The sequence below is a fragment of the Staurois parvus genome, unplaced genomic scaffold (genome assembly GCF_062004578.1).
Source record: "Staurois parvus isolate SC_StPar_1 unplaced genomic scaffold, SC_StPar_1.0 ptg000291l, whole genome shotgun sequence".
Lineage (NCBI taxonomy): Eukaryota > Metazoa > Chordata > Amphibia > Anura > Ranidae > Staurois > Staurois parvus.
In genome coordinates, this window is record NW_028318087.1 from 6,723,695 (window position 1) to 6,748,158 (window position 24,464).

General features: G+C 39.8%; 1 protein-coding gene across 18 annotated transcripts in view; it reads left to right on the plus strand.

Annotated features, from left to right (window-relative positions):
* KCNMA1 (potassium calcium-activated channel subfamily M alpha 1) overlaps nucleotides 1–24,464 on the plus strand; it is a 976,002-nt gene that overhangs the window by 807,543 nt on the left and 143,995 nt on the right. For 11 of the 18 annotated variants that reach the window (XM_089682563.1, XM_089682564.1, XM_089682553.1 and 8 more), the window contains one exon: nucleotides 9,342–9,435. In XM_089682563.1, the coding sequence (XP_089538689.1) occupies nucleotides 9,342–9,435 (94 nt within the window). Of the gene's footprint in view, nucleotides 1–2,667; nucleotides 2,956–9,290; nucleotides 9,436–24,464 lie in introns of all 18 variants that reach the window. The other 7 variants (XM_089682551.1, XM_089682550.1, XM_089682560.1 and 4 more) reach the window with 2 other exon arrangements.

Consider the following 24,464-nt stretch of genomic DNA (forward strand, 5'->3'; position numbering starts at 1 on the left):
CTAAATTTGATTTTTAAATTTTTTTTTACTGGACATGTTTTATAGCAAAAAGTCCAAAATATTGTTTTTTTTCTGAAAATTGTCAGCCTTTTTTTTTTATAGCGCAAAAAATAAAAACCGCACAGGCGATCAAATACCATCAAAAGAAAGCTCAATTTTTGTGGAAAAAAAGGATGTAAATTTCATTTATGTACCATATTGCATGACCGCGCAATTGTCTGTTAAACTAGCGCAGCGCGGTATAGCAAAAAAAATGGAGTAAATTGCAGTATCCATACCATAGTTTGTAAACGCTATAACTTTCACACAAAGCAATCAATATACACTTATTGGGATTTTTTTTACCACAAACATGTAGCAGAATACATTTTGGCCTAAATTTATAACCAACTTTGAGTTTACTATATATTTTTTATAGCTGAAAGTAAAAAATACTGTTTTTCCTTAAAATTTTTGGCATTTTTTTGTTTATAGCGTGAAAAATAAAAAGCGCACAGGTGATCAAATACCACCGAAAGAAAGCTCTATTTGTGTGAAAAAAAGGACGTAAATTTCGTTTGGGAGCAGCATTGCATGACCGCGCAATTATCAGTTGAATTAGTGCAGCGCCGAGTAGCAAAAAGAGGCCTGGTCATTAAGGGGAGTAAATCCTCTGGAGGTCAAGTGGTTAAAGCAGGGTTTGGTTATAAAAAAAAAAATCCCAAGCTTTGAACATCTCATGGAGCACTGTTCAATCCATCATCCAAAAATGCAAAGAATATGGCACAACTGCAAACCTACCAAGACATGGCCATCCACCTAAACGGAAAGGCCGGGCAAGGAGATCATTAATCAGAGAAACAGCTAAGAGGCCCATGGTAACTCTGGAGGGGCTGCACAGATCAGGTGGGAGAATCTGTCCACAGGACAACTATTAAACGTGCACTCCACAAATCTGTTCTTTATGTTAGAGTGGCAAGAAGAAAGCCATTGTTGAAAGTAAGCCATAAAAAGTCCCATTTGCAGTTTGCGAGAAGCCATGTGGGGGACACAGCAAACATGTTGAAGAAGGGGCTCTGGTCAGAGGAGACCAAAATTGAACTTTTTGGCTTAAAAGCAAAACGCTATGTGTGGTGGAAAACTAACACTGCACATCACCCTGAACACACTATCCCCACCGTGAAACATGGTGGTGGCAGAATCATGTTGGGATGCTTTTCTTCAGTAGGGACAGGGAAGCTGGTCAGAGTTGATGGGAAGATGGATGGCAAATACAGGGCGATCTTAGAAGAAAACCTGTTAGAGTCTGCAAAAGACTTGAGACTGGGGCAGAGGTTCAGGACAATGACCCTAAACATACAGCCAGAGCTACAATGAAATGATTTAGATCAAAGCATATCCATGTGTTAGTATGGCCCAGTCACAGTCCAGACCTAAATCCAATTGAGAATCTGTGGCAAGGCTTGAAAATTGCTGTTCACAGACACTCTCCATCCAATCTGACAGTTTGAGCTTTTTTGCAAAGAAGAATGGGCAAAAATTTCACTCTCTAGATGCGCAAAGCTTGTAGAGACATCCCCAAAAAGACTTGCAACTGTAGTTGCAGCGAAAGGTGGTTCTACAAAGTATTGACTCGGGGGACTGAGTACAAATGCATGCCACACTTTTCAGATATTTATTTGTAAAAAATTTTGAAAACCATTTATCATTTTTTTTCCACTTCACAAGTACGTGCCAATTTGTGTTGGTCTATCACATAAAATCACAATAAATATGATTACATTTTTGGCTGTAACAAAATGTGGAAAATTTCAAGGGGTATGAATACTTATGCAAGGCACTGTATGGTATTTATGTGTGAGTTACAGATCTGTAATAGATGTTTTTGCTACTAGTGTCCAAATGGCTTCAGATAAGTTGAGCTGCAGCATTGGCTTTTGGCATTAAGGTATAACGTAGTAGAGTGGCAGCCTGTTGTTAAAGCGGAGTTCCACTCACCCTGTCAAAAAATAAAGTCAGCAGCTACAAAAACTGGAGCTGCTGACTTTTAAAAAACAGCCACTTACCTGTCCCTTGGTCCCACGGTGTGTCTCCTGCAGCCCGTTTCACCGGCCGTCCTGTATTCCAGGAGGCCGGCATCTTCAGTGTGAGCACCTGGCTGTGATAGCTTGCAGCTTCGCAGCTGGGTACCCACTGCGCATGCACGAGTAGTGCTGCGCTTCATTGATGGTCCTGTAGTCTTCTGGGACCTGTCACAATTCCCAAAAGTCTACAGGGAGGGAGGGAGAACACCTTCCGCTTCCGATCGCCCGGAAGTGGGTACCTGTAAAATTCGGGTACCCGTTCCGCCCCCAAAGATGGCAATCCTTAATGGGGAGCGGGGGAGCAGTCCTTAAAGTGCAACTTCCCCTTTTGGATGGAGCTCTGCTTTAAGAATGAGGGACTAGGCTGCTTTATGGGCAACAGAGCCAAAGGATGCGAATTAACATTTATATCAAATTCCAGCAGACTTGTTTGCTTTCTTAGTTTTGATTTATATCTCGTGAGTTGTATTGTCCAGCTTTTACATTTTGAGACAGGACTAAATAGTTTTTTCTTAACTTCCAGAGGTTTTCATATTCCGCAGTCCCATCCTGTGTCCTGTTATTTTGCTAACTGTTCACTTTTTTTGTTTCTCCCCTTCTTTAGCCACAAAGAAAGAAGCTAGATTAAGTGTCCACAGACTGTTCTTTCTTCCCCAGAATGTCACTTCTAATTCTGTACCTAAACTCAGCCCCAAGCCCCAAGAGCCTGTTCCTCTTGTTAACAACCGCAAAGGAAGCCTGTTTTTACCTTGTGACCCCTCTCTACTGCACCTTCAATTATTGAACTCCTCTGACTCAGGAAAAATTTCCAACCTTGGGTTGCAGCGGGCTCTCAGCCTGCCAGGCAAATACCGCTACCACCCTAAACAACTTGTTTTCAACCAAGTCCTATGTAGGTAGCTCAAGTCTTGCAGTGATAAATTCCAAAACTCCTATTGAAATGACATCCTTTATATGTGGCATTATAGGTAGAGGTAACCATGTGCTGGCATTGTGCTCTATTTTTAGGATTTTTGCTTGATGGTTTTAATGTGAAATTATAAACAACTTTCACTCATTTTGTAGTTTTCTTATTACGGAAAAGAATGTTCACATTTTTGGAAGATTGCCTTCCAAAAATGAATACTGAATACTCAGTATATGAGTATTCAGTATTCATTTACAATACAGTATATGAATACTGTATTCATATCTATTATTTGTTTGACATTGTTCAACACATAAAAATGTCTTATTCCAAAAGCACCAGGCTGAACCCAGTAATTGTAAGGGCCTGTGTCTGTGGGCTTTTGTTTACATTCCCATACAAGTCTAAGGGAATGCTAAACCAACTTGAAGCAGGTCAAATGCACCTGTCACTAAATTGAGAATGACCTCAGAAGCATCTCAAACTGATGCCATTGACAGAAGTCTTTAGCCCAATGATATAGGCCCTAAATGTTTTAAAAAGTAACAGTTGTTTTTATTTTATTCACAGATTTTACTCTATAGATGGATTAATTCTTAACAGGAATGCAGAGAATATATCTTTCCTGCAAATGCCACAAAAGAAATGGAGTCATTTCCAGAGGAGTGTAACCTCTATCACACTACTCACAAAGTGTGGGTTTTTTACGTTGTTGAAATTAACAACCTTAATTCAGTCTTTTAACCATACCTATCCATTTTATATATTGTTGATAATAAATTGTGCTGTCTAGGAGAACTACAAATAGAATGTTATAGTCAATGTGAGCTACATAAAGCTGTACAATAAAAAAAATAGAACTTCAGTATAAATGAAAGTGAAATCATGCAAAAAAGTAAGGTGTAAGACAGGACAGCTGTGAATTTGAGGAGGTGTGAAGGTAAATGAACAAGCATGATGGGACATATGCCTTAGCCTGTTCTAGTGGAAAGCCAGTCTTGAGGGTGTGTAGTATTTGCAGTTGATATAACATAAGCTGCAGTCCACAAATGGAATGTGGTTATTGGTCAGAATAGTGGCAGATTTCATTATTCAATTTGAATTTAGAGTAAGAAAGTGATAAAAGTAAAATTGTTATTGTCAGGACTAATATTGCACAAATTCAATTATTTTTGATGCAAAGATATCAGTGCTAATGTTGGGAAGGGACTTTAAGGTTTTAGTACTAATACTTTCAATCGTGTTTAGGATCAATATGGCTAAAGTAGTTTTGCAGGCTGAAGGTTTTTTTACTTTCATGCATTCTGTGCATAACAATAAAAAAAAACTTCTGGGTACCGTTCCCCCCCATAGCCCCACCTAATACTCACCTGTGCCCCCTCTCGATCCAGCGATGTGCATGGGAGTCTCGGCTGTCCCTGGTCTCTCTCTCCTCATTGGTTGAGTCACAGCAGTGAGAGCCATTGACTCCCACTGCTGTCAATCACAGTCAGTGAACCAATGAGAAAAGGGCAGGGCCAAGGCTCTGTGTGTCTTATGGACGCATAGATTGGGGCTCAGGAGGAAGAACGCACCAGTGCCCCTCACAGCATGCGGCTTGCTATGGGGAGCACTGATCAAGGAAGCCAGCTGTGTAGGCGGGGGACCCGAGAAGAGAAGAATCGGGGCTGTTCTGTGCAAAACCATTGCCCACAGCAGGTAAGTATGACATGTTTGTTGTTTACAAAAAAAAAAGATTTAATATCACTTTTAGGGTGGGGGGTAATGTTAGTAGTGGGAAAGGATTTAATATTTGAATTAAGTTGCATGCTTAGGTTAGGAGTTAGGGGGTTAACTTTAAGGGTTATATGACATGGTAAACATTCCTACCTGCACCTTGTTTTTTTCACCTGCATAAGATTTGCATTGATTATGTAGTTTTATGGTGTCATTTGTCACCCTGTAAGCACAGCCTATAGTAGAGTAAATCTTCACATTTCTGCGTCAGCCATTTCAGTTTGTGTTAAAACATGCCGCATTCTATTGCACAGGTTCGTGCATGGCCTCTGTAATGTGAGGCCTGACACTTTCTGTGAATAAACTATATATCCCACAATCCCAATTCGTTCTCTCAGTCTAGTGCTGCTTCACAATTGGATCTCACGAAAGCAGGCAGAACATTCACAGACGCACAGAGAGCTCACTCATGCAGCTAGGAGATAATGTGTTTCATCACATTAGCACTCCCACATTTGTGATGCAAGACAGAGGGGATGGCGAGGCATGTACAGGATGCCATCCTCTCACCACACTCCTTAGACCATCTAGCACTACATGGACATAGAGGAATAGATCAGCCATGACACTACAAACTGCACACACAACAGGTGAGCTCATCATTACAAGGTAAGGCAGGCAAACTATACAGGGAATATAATTACACTAAGGACTCTTGTACACTGACACCTAAAAATGCTATGTTTTTAAGCATTCATTTTTTTTTATTTTTTTTTTTACTGATCTAAAGGTGGCCCATTGCCTTTAATGGGCCTGTACACACAGATGCTTAAACTTGTGCTGCATATAGATCAGTAAAACAAAAAAATAACAAAAAAGAAATCTGTGTTGCTGATCAATATTTTTACATGCGCATATGCACAAGTGCTATACAGCCCATCCTCATGTTTTTTTCTGTCAAGAATGTATGATGTTCATACATCAGTACCATGTGCAAATACCTAGTCAAAACAATAAAACATTTAGAAGTGTTAAATGCATTTGTTAAAGGATAAGTTCTCCTTATAGTAAAAAAATAATAAATGCACTTTTTTTGCAGGTAAAAAAAGTGCATTTATTAATTTTTGTTGCAGGAGCCTGTAAACCATTGCACCAGTGATCAGCAGATCGTTGGTGCCATGCAGGTCTCCTGCATATCTGTCAGAAATAATGAATGAACTGTCACGGCGCTTCACAGCACCTTGGTAGTTAATTGAGGACTACAAGCTGACAGTCGCTAAGGCTGTCGGGACTTGTAGTCTCTCATTCACAGAACACTGCGAAGGAGTGACGGGCTGCGTTTTTTATAAACTTGACAGCTAGCAAGGGGGAAGAAGAACCCCCGTTAACTGTCAGAGCAGGGGCCGGTCTGATCGTAAAATGTTACATATTACACTCTGAATATGGGTGTAACGTTACGAAAGGTGAACTTATCTTTTAAAGGGTAGGTTAAGTGTTAAATTGATTAGCTAAAGCTGTTGTAAGACCTTACATCTACCCAATGAAGTGACTAGCCTCGGGTGATACAGAGATGAAACAATCCTCCTACATAGGTTGTACCTGTTTATCTGCAGTAATCTCTTCTCTACATTACTTCAAAGTCCAGAATTTATAAAGCTTGTCTGAGCTTTCAGAAAAAAGGGGGCAGAGAGCTGAAGTTACACACTGCAGAACTCAGTGAAGAGAGCTGATTGGAGGATAGGGACATAACCCCTGCCTTCAGACATTACACAGGAACAGAACTGAGGCTGTCACTCTGCCTGGCACCTTTTACTCTTGGTGTCAGGAAAAACTTGTTAAAAGTGACTCATGCAGATAGCAAAGGAATGTGGCAGCAGACAGAAATGACACCCAGTGCTCTGGATAGAGACAAGTACACAGTGAAGCAGGATATGTTTTGTGCATAGATCATGTCTGAGGTTTACAACAGCTTTAAGGTTGGAAAAAGGAAGGTGTTAAGTTTAAGAGGTCCGGTTAACCTCCTGTAGAGCCTTGAAGAGATTTCAACACACAGACCACTGGAAAAGCACATATACACAATGCTCAGGCTGTAAAATAAGATGTATCCTATAAGGCCTGGTTCACACTATCGCAGGTAGCTGTTGACGCACAGCGATTCCTGCAACCACCCGCATTTAAAATTCACTGCTGATTAAAAAAAGTGTGGGGCTGCAATTCATTCATAATCATTTGTGGATGTGGGAACCACAGGGAAATTCCATATTGCAAAAGCACCATTCAATTTCCCTGCAGTTTTGTTTTGCAGGAAACATAGGCACGGCAGCCGATTCAAATGAATGGGCTGTCATGGGCTGCAAACCCGCAATAGTGTCAACCAGGCCTAAGTGGTATTCAAACTATGATTAGAAGTGTATGATTAGAAGTTAGAGTTTTGTTCACCTCTAGCTTTTTGTACGTAAAAATAAAAATACATTTATACATTTTTTTTTTGTTATGGACCTTTACAGCGTTGCACCCAGCAGATTGTGGGTGTAATGCCATGTTTCTGCAGACTGTCTGTGTTTCTGTCTGCCCGTACCTCTGACACGGGCAGACAGTTACACGCTGACAGAAAGCTTTATGAACTACCTAGAGTGCTCTCCAGCACCCTGGTAGTTCGTTGAGAACTTCAAGCCAACAGCTGCAAAGGCAATCAGGACTTTTAGCTTCCCCATTCACAGAATGGATGTGATGATGGATGGGATAATGCAGCCAGGTAGGCGGAGCCCAGCATGGGTGCATTTTTTTTTTTTTTTTTAGCTTGTGAAGCTATCACAACGGAGGATCGGGGGGGGGGGGAGGCCTGTGCATTTGTAACATGTTTGTTACACTCTGAATATGGGTGTAACATGTTACTAAAGGTGAACTTATCCTTTACGGAACAACTAGGAGTAGCATTTCAGCTGGCATTTATAGAATTTCTTTGGTTAGCTCCTTCCTATTGTGGTGGCAATGCATTGGATCCTATCACACTGATTTGTCACTGTGGTGCTAAACTAAGGCTGGCTTAAATGAATTCTAGTACAGTTGGGTTTTTTGATTAAAGCATTGTGGACACTGGGGATATTATTTCTGTGAAAAACAACCAATACCAGCATTTTTTGTCAAATGTATAACTTGCATAATATTCATCTGTATTTTAATAATTATTACGGCCTCTTAGCAAAACTTTATCTATGCTGTTAGTTTCAGGAAAAGTAGGCAAGATGATTGGTTGTGCACATTAAAATGCATGGCATTCATCAATAAGAAGGTTAACAAAAACTGAGACAGTGATTTCATAATTGAGTGCTGAAATAGTTTTTTTTTAGTTGTACGCAGTGATAGCAGTTCTGATGGATGACACAGTTCCCCAGCAGATAGTATTATTCATTTGTTGCTTACTGCTGGGCTTGATTGTATTGTTGAACAGCATCCACCTTCTGTAAAAAGTGGTCCATTAACAGGTTAACAGCGCTTTAAATTGTTCAGCAAAGCCCTGAAAATCAAGTCTATGCTAATCCAATATATTTCAGACCCCTTGAGGGTTTAATTAATAGAACAAACAGCTAACAGTACAAATCTAGAAATACATTAGGGGAGGATGTAATTGGAGATTAAGTTGGAGTCTTCCCAGGATAGATTTCACATGGAGGCTGACATTGCACAATGGTTAATAGGGAGTGAAAAAGAATATTTCATATGATTTTAACTTTGTAGTAGAAGGAAACATAAACAAAATGGTGTATACCTATACAATCTGAGGTACGTGCTATTATTTAGGGACATCTGATAATTTTCACTGTAATCCAGAGAGTCTCTGAATTAGGCAGTGATGGTGGTTCCTGGCCTCTTTCCCTCCGTAGACATGAACACGAAAGCTTCGACAAGTACATTGTGCATGTCAGTGGAACAATCATTAAAAAATAATCAGGGAAGAAGAAACATGGCAAAAGAACTCATGTTTGACTGCTATGTATAGCTGGCATTTTTCAGGAAAGCAGTGATAACCACTAGTAGTTTGCCCTATAATGTACAATTTAATTTGGAATATGTAATTTGTTTTAAAAATGTTGTATTGCAGGTTTTTTATATATACATTTAAGCTTCAAGATGAAATAATGTTTTCCGGTTCATTTCACAAAATGTGTAATGAACTTACCAGGTTGTTGTGCATCTTCTTGGTACATCAAATAATTGGTGGTACTGTGCAGTGCTCAACTAAAACAGTTAATTGGGGTTATTTGCTTTCCAAATTTTTTACAGAGAAGTATTGCAGTCCATGTACTGTAGATAGACTTGCACTTTTTCGTCTGGCAGGCAAACTTTAACACTTTAGTGTATGTAGTGCATGAATTCTGACTGACTACCTGTTACAACAGCAGTTGCGGTGTCTTAGACTGATCCTTTTTCATTTTTACATTCTAATTTGATTCTATTAATAACTAAAATAACTAATAGCTTCTGTCCTACTCCTTTTAGTCTAGTTGTGATAGAACTGTGAGTGATTGGCTTGTTCTGTTTTGTGTGTTATTCCTTCATCTCTGTTCTTTTTCTGTTAGTTTCTTGTTGTTTTCTGTCTACAGTAACCAATCCCCCCTGCCTGACCACTTTGCCTGCTTTGCCTGTGTTTGCAGTTGAAGATGAGCAACCATCTGCATTATCACCTAAGAAAAAGCAGCGTAATGGAGGCATGCGACACTCTCCAAACTCCTCTCCAAATCTAATGAGGTAAGAGTTCAACACTGACATTTTCAATGCTATAACTGTCTATAACAGACTCCTAGTTTTCATGTGATGGCCAAAGCTCTTTGCAAAATATTGATAATGGCATAAACTAATCAAAGGATGTCTACCAAAATTGAAAACATGTTTTATAATGAATTAGTAAATACATAAACACATATGCATTTTATACACTTTAAAACTTAAAGCCTGTTCACATATATGTGAATTGTATGCATTTTGAACTGCATCCAATTCGCATGACATGTAAAATAACATTGTTTTTTATTGGGCCTGGTCACATATGTGCAGTTCAACGGGACTGCAGATTAAGTCCTGTCAGTTTTCTGAGCAGTGAGGTCTGTCTCAGATGTGAATTCAGGGTCATTGACTTCTATGGATATGCTTCTGAATCGCACATGTCAGCAGTTGTGAAAAGGATAAAATCCTGACCTGATCTAAACCGGACCTGATCTAGTCCTGGCCTGATCTAAACCTGGCCTGAACTGCTGAACAACTGCTTTGTTAATTAGCTGTGAAAACGGAGCTCCAATTTGCACTGTACATGTGTGAATCCACACTTAAAAGTGGATAATTGAAGTAAATGATGAAGTAAATATCAATTCAGGAACACATGTTGAAGTTAAATAAGTCATGGTTATTAGTGTTCTTTATGTAAAACACAAGATTAATGGGAGCTTTTGGCAAGTCTTGAAAGAAGAGCAGGGCTGGATGTTGCCTCTAGTGGGTTCTGTACACTGTGGCACATTGTACTGTACATTGTGCTCCCTAACACCCCTGTACACAAGTGTCTTATTCCCTTTATGCCCCTGTGCACAGTACAGACATGTAAATAAGGCTTTCCATTAAGGAGAAGCAGTAAGCAGCCTGTAGTGGACGTGTTTGGGAATAATTACCTGGCATCATAAAGAGGGGTCCCCAAATCACTGGCTTGAGCCTGTAGGCATGAGCAGGTAGACTGTGTTCTTTGTTTTCTGAAGGAAATGCACCACAAAATTATAATAATTGTCTGGATTGAGAAACATTAATGTGAAATAGAGACTGCATATAAAATGCAAAAAATATTGGCAGGAATTTCAGACCAGAATGACCTGACAAATTCTATGGTGACTTTAGCTATACCATCAGCATTCTAAAAAGGTGTCATGGGTTTAGCTAAGACAGCCAACCTATTAAGGGATTTAGTGAGATCAGCTAGAGGTGTAATCCCTGGAGGCATTTTCTAGTTAAATAAAAGTAGAGAAGAGGGAATGACTGAAAAATTGGAGATAAACGGAGATTAAGTGGCAGAAAGGCTCAGGAAAAATACATAGGGACAAGAAACGAGTGGAGGACAGAACAGAAAAAAGTATGTGGGATGGGAAACCGGGAAAAGTTAGTGCTCCCACCTCAAAGTGGGTAAATGTAATCAGACACTAACCTGATATGTCACATTTTAGAGATCATACCTTACCATACCAAAGAAGAGGGTTTTTTTTTTTCCCCCCTAATCCGCTTGTATCACACCAGACACTTTCAGACAGTCATGGACTAGGAAGATTTGCCAGATGTATAAAATCAACTGGAGTGTAAAATTATCACGAATCCAGAAATTTCAGCTTGAAAATAAAATGTACCCTTATTATTCTTTAGTAGAGTGGTGCCTTAAACTGGCCACATGTACTACAGTCTGATTGCATAATTTCCATACAATCTCCTTTAGATTTAGTTGTATCTTGCAAATCTGGACATTTTTGTTGGTAGATGTAAAGGATATTTACAGTTTAAATATGTATGGCTAGGTTTATGTAAACATAAAAAACTACAGCGCTGAGCAAACTGTTGGCGCTATATAAATCATGTATAATAATAACGGTTTGCTGTCCTAGAGCACAACTAGATAACCTTCTAAACCTTGTCATATACTGTAAACCAAGCTTCTTGGCTCCAATTTATGAAGACCAAAATAAAGGAGGAAACAAAGATATATATTCAGTGTAATTATTTTAGTTTTTATCAAATGTGCACTGTGAAAGTGAAACACATGTAACTCCGATTTATTTCATAATGTAAAGTGCAATGCCTATGTGCTGATTGCGGTAAACTATATCAACCAATCACAAATCGTCTCTTAACTGATCTGACTACAGTAAAAGAAAACCTGATTGGTTACTGTGCAATGCACTCAATAATTTCTCTTTGCACAGCCTTCTTGAACAAACCATATGTCTAGATTATTGCTATAGGCAATAGATTCAATTTTCTCTTCCAGTTTTCACAAATTAGGCATTGCATGTTTCTTTAGTTTATAAGTAATCAATATCTGTTCTAACTATCAGTTTTTTAACCATTCTCCAGCATGTGAAGAAATATGTTCTACTGTTACAGATTAGGGTTTTTTTTTACCATTTGAAGCTGAATAGTAAGTTATAGGTAGAATTACTAAGAGACGCGTAATAGAGAATATCTGATGTTAAAAGGGTGCGTGGCATAATGATCTCAGCACATTATACTGTGTTACTTCTTACTTGAACTTCTGCCTCTGAACATCATGACTCCGGGAGGAGAGGCTTGAATACACCTGCTCACATCAGGAGTTCTCAGGGTCCTCCACATGTACTGTGTAGTGTTTCAAAACTAAATTATAGGTAGAGTGTCAATACTACTTGGTATGACAAACATAGGTCAGCATATTAGCCATGCTCAAAAGATCTGTCTTTTTATGAGCAGACTAAAGGTCAATTAGCTACTCTTTTTCCAGATATGTATACCTGCAGTCCTGGTTTCATATACTTGTATAAGAGGGAGTAGTTAATTGTAACCTCAGCATTTACTTTGTCCCTGTTACTAAACACATGCAATGAGCATGGTTCAAAATCTCACTCTCTCACCACAATACAAGTCTACAGTTTGTACACAGAGCAGAATGTACTCAGGAGCTCTGAGAGTAGCTGATCATGGCAATCACTTTCTTAGCAGCTTTTTCTTTTATCTACTGAGAAAAATTTAAGCATTTTTGCTAGTAATTTTTTCATGATTTTTTTTTTAATTAAGAGTTTTTGTACGCGCTGCTTGAGCTGCTCTCTTTATGCAGCTATCTGGATCTGCGCATCCACCGCAATTGCTTTTGAGGCTGTACCTGGACCTTGCTGGAATGAACAATGTTCAAACCTGTCTGGAATGTGCCCTTTTTTTAATAAAAAGAGTTAAAATATTGAAGAACTTAGTGCTGCATCATTAGGTGAATTGCTCCGGTGCCTGCCATTTGATGTGAGATAACACCTTCCCACCACTGCTCATTATTGCAAGAAACACAAGGTTCCATATTGGTTAGTTCCTGTTGTAGCCTACATTGACCTGGTCACCTCCAGCTTCCAGCAGCTGGTTCGTGAGTACCCTAGGTTTTACCCTGGATTCTGAACTTCATCCCTGCTTGCAGTGCAACATATCAAATCTGAAACTCGGGGGGGGGGGGGGGGGGCAGGACCACATGAAAGTCACTGGGAGTAAAGGTACTCATCTCCCCCAGCAGAAGACTGGAATTCAAACCGGGAATACTTACTGTGCCTGTTAGACTAAAAAAGTGTTGATTACTCCCAAACATCAACCCCTGTCAGGAACCCAGTTTAGCAGCAGACTATGGACCCCTAAATCCCCCAAACCTGTAGATATCTTCAGCAGGAAAGGATGCCCCCACTTTTCATAGTAGGAGTACATCTGTTAGTCTTTGCAGAGATCTGGACAGACACCGTCTTAAATGCTTGGGTATGGGAAATTGTTTCCAGGGGCTACAAACTAGTGTTTCACTGTTGAGAAAAGTGGAAAGGTAGCACTGGACCCATAGGTTTTTTTTACTGATATTGTTATCCTAAGGTATTAATGTTGGAGTAAATGATCTGGTTCCTGGGCGGGCAGCTTCTACACCCTAGAGGATCACAACAGTCTCCTTGGCTTGTAGTAAAGAATTGAAATTGAAGTGCCACACCACTGCTAAGAGGACCAGATACAGCTTTATTCCATTAAAGGTCAGGGGTACAATTCAAAAAGTAGTTAACATTTTTTCGAGAGCCTAAGTGCCTCCTTCACCAGGGCTTGACTGACAACACAGTGAACAAACCAGAAGTGAACGGGACCTACCGTGGTGTTTTTTCTGGTGTGAATTAAAAGCAGAGGCCTAATCAGCAGTTTGTTTGGCAGCCAGGCTGTGCTTTTAATTCACACTTGGAAATAAAAGTAGGTCCAGTTCACTTCTGGTTTGTCCACTGTGCTGCCAGTCAGGCCCTGATGAAGGGGGCACTTAGACCCCCAAAACACATTGGCTACTTCTTTAATTGTACTCTTGGCCTTTAATAGAATAAAGCTTTATCTGGTCCTCTTAGCAGTGGTATGGAGCTTCAATTTCAGATTTTTGACATTCCAATCTTAGTGTCACTGCTAAGATTAGCAGATATCAATGCAGCCCTTTCAGATCTTGTGAAAACATTAGAATACAATTTGTGAAACCTGAACTATGAAAATTAACCACTTGATTCAAAATTCCCAAACCAAAATAGGAATACACGCCATCTTGGATCTCAAATCCCTAAATGTCTTCCCTCAGACCCAAAATTTCCACATGTTGTCCACCCAGTCTTTCATAGCCACCCTCCATCAGGGAGACTTTATGGCCTCTATAGACTTTATGAACACATACTTCCACGTCCCTATTTTTCAATCACATCAGTATTTGTTTTTGCACGACCATTTTTTTGGTACTGCCTTCAGCCTATCTTTTGCACCCCTTGTGTTGACTAAGGTTTCAGCACCTCTTCTTGCCTTGTTATGCTCCTAGGGTATCCTCATTGTTGGATATGTGGACATTCTCCTGTTAGGGGAGCAGTTGGCTCAAGTCCTGACTGACACTGTGGTGCAAACAGTTCAGATCTTTAAAATGATTTGGTTGGATCCTGAATCGTCAGAAGCCTGTGTTTGAGCTGACTCATTGCTTGGAGTATCTGGGTCTGATCCTAAACACAACTCAATCCAGAGTTTTTCTTCACAAAGAAAAATTTCACACTTTCATGCTGTTTAGTCTAGTTCACCAACTTCTGTATTAGAGTCATGAGACTGATGGTAGCCTCCTTTGAGGCAGTTCTATTTGCCCACTTCCACTCAAATCGGTTCAGTCTCTTGACAAACCAATTTACCTATCAGAGAAGCACTGGTTGCCTGTGGCCTGTAGGCTCAACAATCCAGCCTTGTAGTTGGGGAAATAATTACTTCTGATCTCTTGGAGGATCCTGACAGTAGATGCCAGTCTCACATTCTGGGGAGGAGTAATGGAGACCTTATTGTTGTAGTCTCCAATCAGCATTTTTGAGCTTTGGGTGAATTGTGCAAAATTTCACATTCCAGTCTTGTCCACTGTTTACATCCCATGGATAGACAGTTGTCAGGCAGACTTCCTCAGCCTACAGAGGCTGGATCCAGGGGAATGTGCTGTACGCCAACAATGTCTTAGGACCTGTGTAAGGATGAGGGATGCCAGATTTGGACCTCTTGGCTGACTTTAATGGCAGAGCTGTTAAAGAGGAAGATTATATTCCTGCAAAGTCTACCAACGCTCATTGAAGGCATACTTTGCTTGGCATTGGAAAATAAGCATTCATTTTTGGAAATACTCTGTGGGACATATCCAGACTTGCAATCAGGCCTCAATCAGTATTTGGCCCTAAGTATCGTCAAGGGTAGAATCCCTGTGCTTGTTCTAGAGACTTCTTACCTTTCTTTTATTAAGACTTTCGTACAGGGTGACTCCCCCTGAACATTGTTCCATCACTCTGTGGGATTAAATTCTCCAGTCACTCTGTGGGATTTGAATTTTGTTTTTCAAAAACTTGCACTTCAGAAACCTTCCTTTGAACCTATTGATGATGTGCCATTTTCCACAATTACAAGGTTACTTTGCAGGTCACTATCACCTCTGCAAGAATCGTGTCTGCATTGGCAGCCTCATCCTGCAAAGAACCCATTCTGGTTTTACATAAAGACGATGGAGCCTCTGGTCATTTCAGCCTCTCACCACAACCAGGATATTGTACTTCCACCCCTCTGTCCAGGCCCTAGTACAGGGGTGGGCAAACTTTTTGACTTGAGGGCCGCAATGGGTTCATATATTGGACCCGGGGCCCGGACCAAGAGTAGATGAATGATGTGTATGTGTCATCCATAGTAAGTATAGTAATATTCCCCCATAGTAATTAATCCCCCATATAGTAATTCATCCCCCATATAGTAATTCATCCCCCATATAGTAATTCATCCCCCATATAGTAATTCATCCCCCATATAGTAATTCATCCCCCATAGTAATTCATCCCCCATAGTAATTCATCCCCCATATAGTAATTCATCCCCCATAGTAATTCATCCCCCATAGTAATTCATCCCCCATAGTAATTCATCCCCCATAGTAATTCATCCCCCCATAGTAATTCATCCCCCCATAGTAATTCATCCCCCGTATAGTAATTCATCCCCCATATAGTAATTCATCCCCCACATAGTAATTCATCCTCCATATAGTAATTCATCCCCCATATAGTAATTCATCCCCCATAGTAATTCATCCCCCATATAGTAATTCATCCCCCATATAGTAATTCATCCCCCATATAGTAATTCATCCCCCATAGTAATTCATCCCCCATATAGTAATTCATCCCCCATAGTAATTCATCCCCCCTATAGTAATTCATCCCCCATATAGTAATTCATCCCCCATATAGTAATACATCCCACATAGTAATTCATCCCCCATATAGTAATACATCCCACATAGTAATTCATCCCCCATATAGTAATTCATCCCCCATATAGTAATTCATCCCCCATAAAGTAATTCATCCCCCATAGTAATTCATCCCCCCTATAGTAATTCATCCCCCATAGTAATTCATCCCCCATATAGTAATTCATCCCCCATATAGTAATACATCCCACATAGTAATTCATCCCCCATATAGTAATTCATCCCCCATAGTAATTCATCCCCCATAGTAATTCATCCCCCATATAGTAATACATCCCCCATATAGTAATACATCCCCCATATAGTAATACATCCCCCATATAGTAATTCATCCCCCATATAGTAATTCATCCCCCATATAGTAATACATCCCCATAGTAATTCATCCCCCATATAGTAATTCATCCCCCATAGTAATTCATCCCCCATAGTAATTCATCCCCAATAGTAATTCATCCCCCATATAGTAATTCATCCCCCATATAGTAATTCATCCCCCATATAGTAATTCATCCCCCACATAGTAATTCATCCCCCACATAGTAATTCATCCCCCCTATAGTAATTCATCCCCCCTATAGTAATTCATCCCCCATATAGTAATTCATCCCCCATATAGTAATTCATCCCCCATATAGTAATTCATCCCACATAGTAATTCATCCCACATAGTAATTCATCCCCCATATAGTAATTCATCCCCCATATAGTAATACATCCCCCATATAGTAATACATCCCCCATATAGTAATTCATCCCCCATAGTAATTCATCCCCCATATAGTAATTCATCCCCCATATAGTAATACATCCCCCATATAGTAATTCATCCCCCATAGTAATTCATCCCCCCTATAGTAATTCATCCCCCCTATAGTAATTCATCCCCTCTATAGTAATTCATCCCCCATATTAAGTCCCCCCTGTGTCAATTCACTTACCTTTGCTCCGCGCGTTCCTCTCGCCGTGTTCCCACGCCGTTCAGGTGTAGCATGAAAATCTGTCTCCTATGAGGATCTGTCCCCCTCGACGTATCTGCGCATGTGCCAGTTTCAGGCATTAGCAGCCGATCGGCGATCTCCGGCACATGCGCAGATACGTCGAGGGGGACAGATCCTCATAGGAGACAGATTTTCATGCTACACCGGTCTTCAGGGCGAACTGTGAGAGGAGCCTAGCGGGAGCCTAGCTCCGCGGGCCGGATTAAAAGGTTCACCGGGCCGTATACGGCCTGCGGGCCGTAGTTTGCCCATTGCTGCCCTAGTACATCAGAAGGGGATTTCCTTCATTATCTGCTTGCAGTTCATGCTTCTTGTGACTACCTCACAGCCACTGCTTCCATTAGAAAGACCAACTCTCTCTTTGTCATTCCAGAAGGTCCCTGCAAAGGGAAACCAACCTCTCTCCACCATTACTCAGTAAGTTAGATAATTGCTCAAGTCTTTGGTCTTAAGGATTGACTTCCACCATTTCCTGTCAAAGCATATTGTACCATATTATTATATTGTATTATGCTTCCTCAGCTTTTCGGCATTAGGCAACTGCTTCCTAGATTTGCAAGGCTTACCACCTAGTCTTTTGATCACAAATTCTGTAAGTTTTACTCGGTGGATGTTTAGGCCTCATCCGATGCCAGTTTCAGGCATAAAGTTCTTCAGACACCTCCTTTAACTGCAGGTGGGCCATCATTTTTTTATGATGTTAATACTGAGCCTGTTGACATTTTTTTTGCTGTGCTACAATGGTGTGAACCTCCTGCGCTCAGGATAACTCCAAACATAAATAAAGATAATCCCGAGAAGCTGCTCACATTAAATCATATGCCAATGATCTTCAGCATTAAATTGTGGAAACAATGTAGCGCTACTCGCTTATATTCAAATAAACATGTGAACAAAATAAAACCCCTAATAAATAAATATCAAATAAATAAACAAAATTAGTGTCCACTAAAGTGAAATCATGCACATAATACATACATGTGAATGAATCTAGATTCCTATAGTGGAAACTCAATCCTTTCAACTGAAAGACCATACGTGCTTTTTACAAGTGAATATATACATATATACATAAACAATGTGCATTAACATATATATGTACCTAGACATACCCCATAAAGTGAATAAGTCAAAATGTGCATATATGTGAACTCAGTAAGTGCACCTGCACACAAACAAAATATATTTCCGTGTATACAAAGTCCAAATAAGGATGATTACACTCAGGTGAACAAAAAACACTTGTGCTGATATTTGTGTACAAAAGTGGGTTGATAGTTGAGCAGAAGATCATCCGAACACCAGCTGAATCAGCATCACACCTTAAAGATTCGACCCTTGCGTGTCAAAACATTTAATAGGATTCCTCTCACAGATCCTCCAGGTAAGTATCACTCCAAAAGGCTGCTCCCACTGTATATGAGTCTCCCCCCAGGTTTCAGCACTTCAATAATGGCTCCTTCTCCAAGCAAGATCAAATGATCAGAACAGTAGAATTCAGGGCTCCAACCACACGCTTTTGGATGCAATATGCATGGGTGTACAAAGGTGTACCAAGATGGCCGCCACGCCGGGAGTGCGTCACTACGTTGGGCCAATATGTATGTATGTATATATTCACTTGTAAAAAGCACGTATGGTCTTTCAGTTGAAAGGATTGAGTTTCCACTATAGGAATCTAGATTCATTCGCATGTGTGTATTATGTGCATGATTTCACTTTAGTGGACACTAATTTTGTTTATTTATTTGATATTTATTAGGTGTTTTATTTTGTTCACATGTTTATTTGAATATAAGCGAGTAGCGCTACATTGTTTCCACAATTTGTTTTTGCTGTGCTGCTCACCCTTCAATTGAACTTCTTTTGGACATCCCAGTTTTTTTTAATTCTGTGGGTTCCCCCAATGAATGAGAAAGGTATTTAATGTTTATGCTCTTACTCTTAGTACTGCTTCTTACAAAACTGATCCAGGCTGGGATTGGGTGGGGTTATAAAAGACTACAAGCTGTGTGTTTTCCAGTGTTCAAGTCCTCCTGTAGGCTGCAGTATAACTCCGTTGTCTCTGAATCCTCTATTCCACAATGAACTTCAACAATTCAGGATCTCATGATGAGCACAAAATATTTATTTGTTATGTATATGGTAAACAATGCTTTATGATGGTTTTAGTGGCTTTTTAATTCCTTTTTGCCAATATAATCATCCTCATAATGTCTGTAGTGTTCCTCTACTTCTCAAGCCCTACTCCACAAAATTCAGGGTTGCTGTGTTGGTATGCTGGTGAGAGCTAACATGCTTAAAGCAACTGAAATGGCTCAGTTGTAGTAGCAGTTTTGTAAAGAGGATTTTTGAGACGTGTTGCTGCCATCAATTTCAAAATGCCTTTTTTTTCTTTCTTAAAATGGTACATTTTCTCAGTTTAAACATTTGATATGTTTCCTATTTTTTATTGTGAATAAAATATGAGTTTATGAGATCTGCAAATCGTTGCTTTCTGTTTTTATGTGCTGACCAATCAAAAGTCGTCTAGCCCATACTGTCATCCCTGCACTCAAAGGAGAGAAAGCCAGGGGGGATTTCAAAGACCTCTCCTTGCAAGGATGAAACTCGGAGAGAACATCCCAGGCTCGTGTTCCAGCCACCCCTTCACAAAGAGATCTCCACCAGAGAATACACGGAAGGGAGAATGCAGCCTCCCGCGATGATCGGCGTCTCTGTGCTTTGATAGCATGGGTCTGATGCAGGGAGGCTTCCCGCACCGCTTCTGTGTGAACTCAGGCTATGACAAGCTTGGGTTCTCACAGGAACAGTGGGGAAGTCGCATGTGATTTGGACAGGAATCGTACCGCATTCCTGTTCAAATTGCATGCTATTCTTTGCAGTTCAATTTGCATCCATTGACGCAATATTGGCACCCCTGCATTACTGTCAGATAATGCACCACTTCGCCCAGACAATTGTTGCAATTACAAATGGTTAGGCATTCTCATGCTTATATATTTTGTTTGTATTAATATGCCACAAAAAATTGGATAAAGAAAAATTCAAATCTGACACATTCCATGCAAAACCCCAAGAATGGACTGGACAAAATTATTGACACCTTCTCAAAATTGAAAGAAATAATTGCATTCCAAGTTTGTGATGCTCCTGTAATTTATAATTAAACTCACCTGTATCAAGTAAAAGATCTTAATGTTCTTGTGTTCACTGTGCGCAACATTGTCAAGTTTACAACCCATGGCACTGTAGCTAATCTCTCTGGATGTGGACGAAAGAGAAAAAACTTGATCAAAGATTGCAACAAAGGAAATCTTCGAAATTTAAGCTGACCTTCAGGCACAGGGTACAACTGTGTCAGCTCACACTATATGTCGCAATCTGAATGGAAAGGTACGGTATGGTAGAAGACACAGGAGGACCCCACTGCTGACACAGAAACATAGAAAAGCCAGATTGGTGTTTGCCAAAACTTGACCATGTGCATGGCATTCTGAAATCTGAAGACTACCAAAGAATTTCTGGCGTACAATGTAGAGCCCAGTGTATGAAAGTTGGGTCTCCATCAGAGGTCATGGGTCAAGACAGTGACCCAAAGCACACATCAAAAAGCACCGAGAAATGGTTAAAGACAAAGCGCTGGAGAGTACTGAACTGGCCAGCAATTAGTCCAGATCTTAATCCCATAGAGCATCTGTGGAGAGATCCCAAAACAGCAGTTGGGAAAAGTAACCCTTTCAATCTGAGAGACCTGGAGCAGTTAGCAAAAGAAGAGTGCTCCAAAATTCCAGTAGAGAGATGTAATAAACTCATTGATTTCAGTTTTTATTTTCCAAGGGGTGTGCTAACAAATATTAAATTGATTGTCATACCAATACAAACAAAAGAAATAAACATGAGAATGCCTAAACAATTTTCCGGGCGAAGTGGTGCATTGTCTGACAGAAATGCAGGGGCACCAATATCTTTGGCCATGACTGTGTATATATTCTTTTGTGTGTGTATACATTTGTTAGCTTATAATCTATAATCTGATGTTGCAAAATGTGGTCCAGACATCTGGTCACAAAAAGGTTGAATCACTTTGCAAAGATCTGTTTTTGCTTTGATATTAAAAAGTACATTTCTGCTGATCAGTGGAAAAGAAATAAATCCATTGTGATCCAGTCTTCTATGACAAATGTGAAAACTCCCAAGGGGTGACTACTTCTGATGTGTGTCATTACTCTTGCAAATGGGTATTGTCATTGTGAAGCCTGTCATGATAGAAATAGAGTAGCATGGTAACCTTGCCAACTTCTTTTGTACGTTGTTAGGTATACTGGCTGACGTTCTCATTCTGACTTCTCTGGCTGCTTAACTGTTCCAGATCAGTGGCTCGCTAAGTTAGCATACTCGTAAACAATCTAGCAACTTCTAAAATACATCAGTAATGGCAACGCCTGTATTTCTATCATGACAGGTCCACTTTAAGACACTGGTATTCTAGCAGTCAAGGTGCCAGTCTAGTAAAGAAAACATGCCTCTGCTTCACAGAGAAGATACATGCATCTTTTATCCTTTCTATTATGTTGAAAGCTATAAACTGGTACTCTGTACTAAACTCCTGTGTGGATGCTGTTTGGTCTTAGAGAGTTGTCCGAAGTACTGCAGCTGTGTGCTTTGACATATCCTGACAGCTGTCCAAGGTGCTGCAGCGTTTAGCTCAATCTTGATGCATTGAGACCTTAACTTTATGTACTGAGATGAATGGCTTTAAAGGCCTGCCTTTACCCTTGGATACACTTTCTTTCTTCCACCAAGCAGCAGGCTATGTGTCAGTATGTGTTTAAACCCTCATCTCTATTTTACTGTTTCTAAATAAATGTTGCAGCTAAAGGAAAAAAATGAGGACGGGTGAAAAAAACCTGCAGGGTTGTTAGATGGCTTTTTAAAGCATGAGTATTTATTCTGTCAGCATATCAGCAGGTAATGACAGAGCTAAAAAAACAATTTCTGTCATGGAAAACAATTTGAAAAGGCGTTTGAAAAATACGTCTGCTGTAAAGTGGGAGCATTCTCGCCTCGTCCTGTTTCTGTGTAACTGCAAACGAGCGGTGGCACTAATGATAACATGAACCAATCAGCCAGCTCCCGTGATATGCTAGCCTAAGGCTAGTCTCTCTTTGAAGCAGTGCCTGCGAGAACAACTATCTGTTCATTGGGACTGTGTTGAATGTATTACTACAATCTAAGCTGAACCTGAGAATTACCTTGCCTTTTATGCTGTCGATTGGAATCGAATCTTCATTAATTGATTTGGACGGTGAAAGGAGAGAGAGAAAAAGTAATAATATGCAAGCTGTTCATCTGAGATTTTCTGTAGTTACATAATGCAGGCATGATGTGACAGTACAATAATTAGGAGATTCAAAACTTTGTTAGTAGCTGTCTATGGGACAGGAACTGTGCATTACAGATTCAAATAGAACTTGCAGATAAACAGTACTGCATTTATAGAAAAAAAAACCCAAGCTTCTTTTGACATCCAAACTGTTCTGTGATGATTGTATCCAAGCTCGAAGTTTGGAACATTTGCTGTAACTTGACTAATAGATACTAAACCAGGGCTTTGAATAAACACAAACTCTACAGTAGGACATGCTGAAACCAATTAAAATGTGGATAGCAGAAAGCAATCCAAGGCTTTGCTTAGGAAAACTATGAACAGTTTAATAAAAAAAAAACCAAAAAACTGAAAAATGCACAACCAGACTTTTGGTATTTTACGTAATTTGTACTGCTACTACAGTTGTACTAATTTATATTAAGCTGCAGTGTACATTAAATCTAAACTACTACATCATGATTTAATTGGTATATCCAAGTATCAAAATGATGTCTGGTTAGAAATCCAGAAATATTAGACTACTAAGCCTGAAGCAGAACTGACAGTGCTTGTATAAAAGAAAGTGTTTTTTTTCCTGTAGTTCTGGCTTTCACATTGCTAAAATAATAAAAGCAGAAGAAAAACTGCAAACACTAACTGGCCTCGTGGAGCTGAAATGGCTCACCCCCTTTTCTAGTTTTGTTAAATCTCTCTCCTTCCTTTGATCTTGAGTGATAATAATTCCAGGGAGTTATTTACACAGTTTTCATGTGCTTCAAAGCCATGTCAAGATTCTGATGCTTTAGGGTACATCTTTACCCTACAGGCCCTAGAGAATTCCACTGACAGTTCACTACACTAGGTGCATTTTTTTTTCTTTTGCTGTTGCCTTTAGCAAAACATCAAATTATCAGATACCAGACAGCCATGCTCTGCACAAAAGGCCATTCCTGTAGGTATATTATACCATATATATATTAAATACTTTAGTGTTATCCAGTACATTTTATGTGCAATGGAAAGTGATGGGTTTAGGTTGCCTTAGGGGAGTGTTTCCTTTTTTCTTATTTATTTATTTTATGTATTCCTAACACTTATTTATTTATTTAAGTTATTTCACTTGCAGGGAAAATGAAGCTGACTGGGGTATCGTGCACGCTCCTTATAGGCCCCTCCAGGCCCGGAGGCATTTGTAAATAAGTAATGATTAACAGATTGGCTGCGGGTTTTTGAAAAGCATGGCTGTGTCAGTTTGCATGATGAGGTGGTATGTTCAAAGTGGGAGCCTGCATTCACTGATTGTCTGAAGGGAACTGCAGCAAGACAGCGAAGGGAATGGATGGAGACAGTTTAGAAATGAGAGGGGGAAGGTGTGGACACAAAGGTGAAACAAATACAAGATTATAGGCAAGGTGGGAAGGGAAAATAAAGCATTCTGAAGTGGCGGGTAGAGTTTTAGAAGTGATATGTTTGCAACAGAAGGATCAACATAGATGCCTGAAATAGTATTTGTGTGTTGTTTGGACGTCACAATGGACTTTTTCTTGAGGCCAACAAATATAGCTTTTGTCAACCTCACATCAGTCTGACCGGTAGTAAACTTTACTGTTACTGCCATGTGTATGGGAAAATACGCACAGTGTTACTGATTTTATTCTTTTAGACTTATAAAGGTCCAGACTCGTATTTGTCTCAAAAGCAAATTCTGGATCTGTTGCTACCCAATATTAAGCAAGTGATCACTGAAAGAAAATTTGACAATGACCAAACATCTGGACATATTTGTTTGTGGTTTATTGTGAATAGTTTAGCATTAATGGAAAATGGTACCAAAAAAATACTAGATGCCTGGCTATTTCTTGTTTCTGTACTT